At 51.7% G+C, this 8184-nt stretch overlaps 1 protein-coding gene across 1 annotated transcript in view; it reads left to right on the top strand.

Annotated features, from left to right (window-relative positions):
- Positions 1-8184, top strand: part of LOC102760149 (dynein heavy chain 9, axonemal) — a 194745-nt gene that overhangs the window by 168491 nt on the left and 18070 nt on the right. The window contains exons 37-38 of the mRNA XM_015562544.1: positions 538-711; positions 1196-1403. Coding sequence (XP_015418030.1) covers positions 538-711; positions 1196-1403 — 382 coding nt within the window. The remainder of the gene's footprint in view (positions 1-537; positions 712-1195; positions 1404-8184) is intronic.

The following is an 8184-nucleotide window of genomic DNA, read 5'->3' on the forward strand; positions in this document are numbered from 1 at the left end:
GCGCCTCCTCTGAGTCTGGATATGATATTCTCTTTACTCCTAGTTGTAGAATTTCCACTCAGCCAGCCCTCCTGTGGTTCTGGATGTTGTCCGGTCCCTGTTTCAGGCTTAATTTGAATTGGTTGTTCAAGGCAGCAATCTCCGGCGTTAACCTATGCCGCCATCTTCGGTTCCAAGCCCCCTTCGGAATTCTTGACCACACTTGCCCATCCTGTGGTGGTGGGCTCTCTCCTCCGTGTTCTTATACTCCCTCCCCCGCCCTCCACCCTGCCATGGCTCTGAGAGGAGCTGGTGCAGGGAAGCTCAGCTGCATGGTCAGACTGGCGCTCACACATGTGCTCGGGAGGCCCTGCTCAGCTGCGCCTGGTTCAGGCTGGTCCTGGGCAGAACAGCGTCCTTCCCGGAGGAGCCAGTCCATCAGGTGGACCTGCAAAAGCGGAAGCACGTTGTTCCTCCCTGGCCTCCGCCTGATGCCAGGATGGCCTGTCCAGGCTCTTGAGCTCTGAGAGCCTGATGCTCACCTGCTCTGTGTTGCAGCTTGTGGACTACCGGGCAGAGTTCAGCAAGTGGTGGCTGGCCGAGTTCAAGACCATCAAGTTTCCTTCCCAGGGAACCATCTTTGACTATTACATAGACCCTGAGACCAAGAAATTTGAGCCATGGTCCACACTCATCCCCCAGTTTGAATTTGACCCTGAGATGCCTTTGCAGGTGAGTGTGTGAGCGATCAAGGAAGTGCATTCATCCCGAAGGTCGGCCATGGCTCTAGAAGCAGCCCCTTGCCAGCATCCAAGAGGTTTGCCCTTGCTGGGAGCTGGTCACCTCCAGCTACTGCCTGTCAGTGGAAATCATAAGTGCAATGAAGCCATGAGTTCCCTCCCAGGGGCCAGGTCACTTGGTTACCAGACCCCACTGGCAACCTCGGGGGGACACAGGGCGGAGACGATGGGGCAGAAGTTTCTGATGGATGTTAGCGAGGCCTCAGGGAGGAAGACAGAGTTGGTAGGGGAGGGCGGGGATGCTCTCTACCCAGAGAATGAGCTTACAAAATGGTCTCCCTGAGGGAAGACCCTCCGCTTATGGTGACGAGATCCACCGTGACAGCAGAATCCCTCTTCTAAATGCGCCAGAACATTCTGCGGTGCATCGGTTTCTCCCACAAGCCCCAGGCGCACTGATTGTGTTCCCATTCCAGGCTTGTCTGGTGCACACGAGCGAGACCATCCGTTTGTGCTACTTCATGGAGCGGCTCCTGCAGCGGCGGCGACCGCTCATGTTGGTGGGGACCGCGGGCACAGGCAAGTCAGTGCTGGTGGGCGCTAAGCTAGCCAGCCTGGACGCAGAGGAATACCTGGTGAAAAACGTACCTTTCAACTACTACACCACGTCGGTGATGCTGCAAGGTAAGGCACCCAGAGGCGTGGAGGGGGGCTGTCTGAGTGGCCATGTCACCTGGCCCGGAGCTGGAGCGAGTGGCAGGGGCCTGCTCACCCACTGGGCTGGACAGTTCAGCTCCTCCCCCAACACCCTTCTGCCTCTCCCCTCCTTACCCTCCCACAGCACCTGTGTCCCACTCCTGCACCCCTTAGCATGGTTCCCTCCCCGCATCTTTTCTCCCTGCACTCTGATCCTACCTGCTGGCTTTCTCCAGGGTGGGAGCTCAACACAGAGCAGCAGTTCACACCCCGATGACAAAAAAAGCTGAAGACCCTTTGAGAGACTAGCATGAGCTGCAGACTTCTGTCACCTGCTGTGTCTCTCGAGATCTTTCCATTCACCCCTCACATTTTAGAGATGGGGAACCTGAGGCTCAGGTAAAAGTACATGATCGCCCTCGGTCACCACCAAGCAGCCAGGCTGGGGTGGCACTTCCAGCCTCTGACCACACTGAACCGGCTTTTCCCTGGAAGTGGAACATGGGGCCTCCTAGTGGACATGGGCCTCCCAGTGGACATGGGGCCTCCTAGTGGACATGGGCCTCCCAGTGGACATGGGGCCTCCTAGTGGACATGGGCCTCCCAGTGGACATGGGGCCTCCTAGTGGACATGGGCCTCCCAGTGGACATGGGGCCTCCTAGTGGACATGGGCCTCCCAGTGGACATGGGGCCTCCTAGTGGACATGGGCCTCCCAGTGGACATGGGTCTCCTAGTGGACATGAGTCCTCCTAGTGGACATGGGCCTCCTATTAGACAAGGGCCTCCTACTGGATATGGGCCTCCTACTGGACATGGGCCCTCATAATGAACATGGGCCCTTGTAGTGGACATGGGCCTCCTAGTAGAACACGGGCCTCCTAGTGGATATGGCCCTCCTAGTGGACATGGCCCTCCTCCTAGTGGACATGGACTTCCTACTGGACATGTACCTCCTAGTGGACATGGGCCTCCTAGTAGAACATGGAGCCTCCTAGTGGACATGGGCCTCCTACTGGACATGTACCTCCTAGTGGGCATGGGTCCTCTGGGTGTGGCTTCAGGTGCACAGGCTCGTACAGGTGTTTTTCCTCTCCAGAGTCACTTCCTCCTGGACCCTCACTTGCAGTTGGGTCTCCTTGGCTGGCTGGGACATGGGGCCAGACATGGTCCACATCTTAACACTGCTTGCTCTACCCAGTGGAGCTTATCATTTTTGTTCCTGGAAAAATACACCTCTACACTTATTTGCAAGCCTTAAGTGCAACGACTAACCAGATTACCAGCTATGTCCATTGACACCCATTCTTGCTATTTACTTACAACTACACTAATGATGACAATGACAATAATGACAATAATAACTAACATTTAGCAAACATTCACCAAGTATGTGTTGGGCACTAACTTAAGATTAGACTTTTACACATGTTTAAGTCACTTAATCTATAACAGCCATGTTACAGATGAGAAAACCAAAGCACAGAGAAGTTAAATAAGCTACTCCAAGCCACACAGGAAGTGGTGAAGCCAGGTTTTAAATCCAGACAATCTGACGTCTGTGTCTGTGCTCTGACCACTAGGCTATACTGCCTCCCTAGTAAGAAAATTCTTTGGAAACTGCAATAAATATTTGCTATTGTTCCCATTATCATTAGTAGTACTACTTCAGTATTCTAAAGGAGTTATTTTCTAGAATCCTATTATGATTTTATATTGTAAAAAAAAACTTTGGGTTTTTTTGTTTTTATTGTTGAAAGTATTACAGATGCTCCCCTCCTTTTTTGTAAAAAAATAAAATACTTAAGAGAGTGACTATTCATAGTCAAGAAAGAGGCGATGAGCTTCTTACACTGCCCCGACCTCTTGCTCCTGCCCTTGGACTTTAACTGGGAGGACTCTCTCCTCCCCTCTTGTCAGAAAACAGAGAATTATTCTAAAATGTCACAGTTGCAGTCATGTAGAGGCAGGATGAATGCTCACCTCTCCCTGCGGTGAGACATACACCAAACACAGCACTTCCTGCCTCTTCTTAATTCCCTAGTGGCCGCTGCTCTGGTCCCGCCTCTTACACCAGGGGATGGGTGAAGCAGCTGTCTGTCACCTCGCATGCAGAGGTGACCAGGGCCTGGAGAGCACCCCGAGCCCCGGAGGGGCCGGCATACCTGTAACTACGTCCATGCGGCAAAGCTCAGAGCCTTGACTCAGCTGCCCACTTCCCTTCCATGAAACCTTCTTCCTTCTACTTTCATCACAGTCCAAACAAGTTAGATTGTTTGGCTTTTTGGCCTAAAGCATTTTAGAAGCAACAAAATAGCTCCTAAATGGAGAAAGTATGCTATCAACAGCTGGAAATGTGGGAGCCAGTGGCCAGTCAATGTCCAAGAGGAAATAAGAAACTTAAAAGGGACAAACAGGAACTCCAAGGTAGCTACTCATTCATACAGGAGGAAGACGCGCCCCCCCCCCCCCCCCCACCGCTTCAGCCCTTTGCTTTGTGCAGCCCAGTGTGGTCATTGCTCTTGTACTTAGATCCTGTGTAACTATGAAAAGACTGCATGTGGTGTGGTGTGGTCTGTACGGATGTGCAAAGTGCATGTTTACAATGTGTCCCTAATGGCAAGCACTGGGAAATAGCCTAATTAGCCATATGAAGGAATGTTAAACGTTATTACAAAGAATGAGGAAATTCTGCGTGAACTGAGTTGCAACTATTTCCAAAGCTTTATTGAGAAAAGACGCAGAACAGTATATATAGTATGCTCCAAATTCTGTTTAAAAAGAGATCTATGAAAATTTACACATATCTGATAATACATATATATGTGTACGTATACATATGTGTGTGTGTGTGTGTGTGTATAGAATATCTCCAGAAAGATACACAATACACAAGTAATTTATAACAGTTGCCCCTGGCAAAGGGAACTGGATGCTGAAAGTGGGATGAAGAATTACTTAAGCTTTTTTAAAATTATGAAATATTTCAATCATGCAGAAATGTACAGAAAATAATATAACAGATGCCCATGTACCCACCACCCAGATTTCACAGATGTTAGCATTTGTGTTTTTCTGTGTATCTCAGCATTGTCAGTATAGCCAACACTCCACCCCATCCCTTTCTTCTTCATGCACCTCATTAACCCACCACTAAAGGTAATGTGTATCGTTCCAAATTTACACTTTTGATACATATGTGTACCCACAAACATACAGTGTTGTATGCACTTAAAATTTACATATATATGACACTGCGACTTCCTTTGGCAACTTACTTTTTAAATCATTGTCTGTTTTGACACATGGAGATCTGTTTCATTGATGTTCACTGCTGCATAGAATTCCATTGTGTGGTTAAATCATAGCTCATTTATTCATTTACCTATGAAAAGGCAGCAAAATTTTTTAACATTTTTTCCCTTTAAAAAGCATTCCTAGTTTTTTGTTTGTCTTATTGATTTGAGAGAGAGGGGAAGAGAGGGAGGGGAGAGAGCGAGAGACAGGATCAAGCCCACAACCTGGGCATGTGCCCTGACCAGGAATCGAACTGCCGACCTCTCGGTGCATGGGATGATGCACAACCAAATGGGCCGCACCAGCAGCCAGGGCAGCACTTTTAGCTTTAATTAATATATAATACATGGCGCATATTAAAGTATAAAATTCATTAAGTTTTGAAAAATGTACCCGCTCCTGAAAGCATCACTACAAGTGAGATAATGAACATATCCGTCACCTCTGAAAGCTACTATGTCCCTTGGTAATCCCTCTCTCTCACCCAGCTGCCACCCACCCCACCCCGATGCCTGGGCAACCATGATGGGTTTCTGTCACAATAGGGTAGTTTGCATTTCCTAGAATTTCACATAATGGAATCATACAACATGTACTTGGTTTTGTCTGGCTTCTATTACTCAGCACGAATTTGAGATTTAGCCACATTGCTGAGTGCGTCAATAGTTTATTCTTTTCATTCCTAAATAGCAAGATAAAATATGCAAAACACTCAGTGATTCCCGGCATACGATAAGTGCTTATTAAATGGAAGCTGTTATTATTATAATATTAAAATCCTTTTCAAATTTCAGAATCTATAAAAGCTATACAACAATCTCTAAGCCCCAACTGCCAAAACAAAGGGAACACAAGCAAACCCCTTTTGGCTTGAAAGAGAAGTCGAGCATAAACGATGCTAAATCAAAAATAAGGTTTTTGGAAGAACTGCTCCGCTTCTCAAATGGCAATAACTCCACCCAGCAGGTCAGTTCATCATGGTCCCAGGGGAATACTCTGCAGCTCACTCATTTTTCTCAAAATCAGATCTTTTTTACTAGAGAAAGTAGCTGCTTGGCAATCCCTGCCTCTCTCTGCTCTCCCCTTACATCAGCTCTGGGGTCTCCACTGAGCACTCTCCTAAACACAGACCCAGAATTCCTTTAAATACAGTGGGGTTGTGTGTCCAGGGATTCACATGGCTCACCAGTGTGGAGAGCACGTGCTGTATTTAATGGTTCATATGCCCAAACCCCTGCTTTCGTCCCTTTAATCCTCCACACCCCATGACACGCTGTATCCATAATGCTTCTGAGTGCAAGCAACAGAAAATCCGAGACTAGTGATGTAAACAGAAATGTTTTTCATGCGACAAGCGGTCTTGAGGTAGGCAGGTGACAGTCTCCGTTTTCATAAGCTGAGCAAAGGAGGCTTGGTGCCGTTAAGTACCAGGATCTGGGAATTTGATGGACCCTCCAGACCTGGGCCTCCTCTCAGCAGGCCGCATCAGTGGGAGCGTGAAGATCATGAGCCCAGTGGCTGGAGGCTGGACAAGGCCAGTCCGGCTCCTCCCAGGAGAAAGGCGCTCCTGGAGCTGGCGATGATCGGGTACCTCCAAATTATGGAGCACAGTGCAGCAATTAAACCCAGGATCTGGGAATTTGACGGACCCTCCAGACCTGGGCCTCCTCTCAACAGGCCACATCAGTGGGAGCATGAAGATGGTGAGCCCAGTGGCCGGAGGCTGGACAAGGCCAGTCCGCCTCCCCCCCAGGAGAAAGGCGCTCCTGGAGCTGGCGATGAACTGGGACCTCCAGGCCCAGCTGTGGAAGCTGAACATGCAGCAGCCGAGCCGCCCTAGGAACTTCAGAAGGTTTCTTGTTTCAAGGAAAATGTTCCAACACCAACAGACACACCAGGGCCGAAGCTCCCCAACCCCACTGAGCTCTGCTGGCACCACCCCCTCTGTTAGTCACCATGGAGACGTGGCTGGGAGGTTCCACCCTCCAGGCTGTGAGAGGGAGGAGCAGGCTCCAGGGGCTCTACCTGGAGTGGGGAGAGCACAGAGGCACCTGAGCCTCTTCCTGTGCTGACCTGGTCCGGGGCCATCTGGTCGATGGCTGGGAGCTGGCCCGCTGGAAGCAGGGCTGCCAGTGCCCGGAGGAGGGCGAGCTGGGGCGTGGTGGGCACAGGCTGAGTGCTGCTGGAGCACCAGTTTCCAGGGCAACAGGGCCACATGAGAGCCCCTAGCAGGGCTCCTGCTGCAGGGCAAAGGCCCTGCGGTTCACTTTGGACCGAGGCCACCAGGGACCAGTGGGCCAGGCTGCACCGCCCAGGACCGGTCCGCGGTGCCCCAGGTGGGCATCAAGTGCCTCTCCAGGCTGCCTGGGTCAGGATCAGGCTGAGCTGTGATCCTGTGTGTGCTGGCCGCTGTGGCCTCCCTCTGAGCTCAGACCCCGGATCAGGAACCCTTGCCCCACGAGAGGCCGTCATCTGCGCCTGCAGGAGGCGCTTGACACCACCTCCCTGTCTTCTGCCGCTCTCGGTGGCCTGTGGGCGGGAGTTTTCCGAGGCCCCCAGTATTCTTCCTCCATCGTAGCTCCTTTAATTAGTAATGTTTTGAAACCAGAGAAGCCAGCACAGGCAGCCATGGGCTTATGGGAAAGACAGTGGGTGTGATGAAGCTGGGCCAGCAAAGAAAAGGAAGTCCGATCCAGCCAAAAGTGGCCCTGGAGGGGACCAGGATGCTAGTCAGTGAGACGTTCCCTGGGCTGACCCTGAACTTGTCTGGGAGCCTCACCCACAACCAGAGGCGAGTCGCAGGGAAGTGGGAAATCAGCGGGACAGCTGTGCTCAGGGAAGTGGAGAGATCCACGAGCGAGACACGAGTTCGCTTCCACACACACAGCGCTCGGAGGAGCAGCTGCAGTCGGACCTGAAGCAGCAGCTGGGGGCAGTGAGGGTGGTTCGCTCATAAAGGAGAACATCAGAGAGAGCTGCAGACATGGCAGGAGGTGAAGAAAGCTGAGCTGAGCCCAGGCTGCAAGGCCCACGCCTGGTTCCTCCAGGAAAGAGCATTGCTGGAAAGCAGCTGAGTGGGCCGGCCCAGCCCCTGGGAGAGAGAGGAGCTCAGTGGAGGGCCAGCCTTGGAGGTGGCACAGAGGCCTGCTGCTGAGCTGTGCCACGGCCTCCGCACAGAGCCAGCAGCCACACAGGAGTTAGTGCAGCCGGCCCCGCAGTGCCGGGAGGTGCGGGCCACCCAAAGCCGCCGAGAGGCAGCAGAAGCAGGAGCAGTGGTCTGTGGAGCTGAATGGAGGGGACAAGGACTGCAGCAAGGTGCCCCAAAGACCACAGGCACCCCTTCCCTGGGCGACAAACCCAGGCTGGATCCCCAGGAATTCCTAGGGAATTCCTAACTGTCTCTGCGATAGGGCTGGCAGAGGTACCCTTAGGGGCTCCAGAAACCTGGGCAGGAAGGCTTTGATCTCATTGCT

This window comes from Myotis davidii, unplaced genomic scaffold (genome assembly GCF_000327345.1).
Source record: "Myotis davidii unplaced genomic scaffold, ASM32734v1 scaffold37, whole genome shotgun sequence".
In the NCBI taxonomy this organism is placed as follows: domain Eukaryota; kingdom Metazoa; phylum Chordata; class Mammalia; order Chiroptera; family Vespertilionidae; genus Myotis; species Myotis davidii.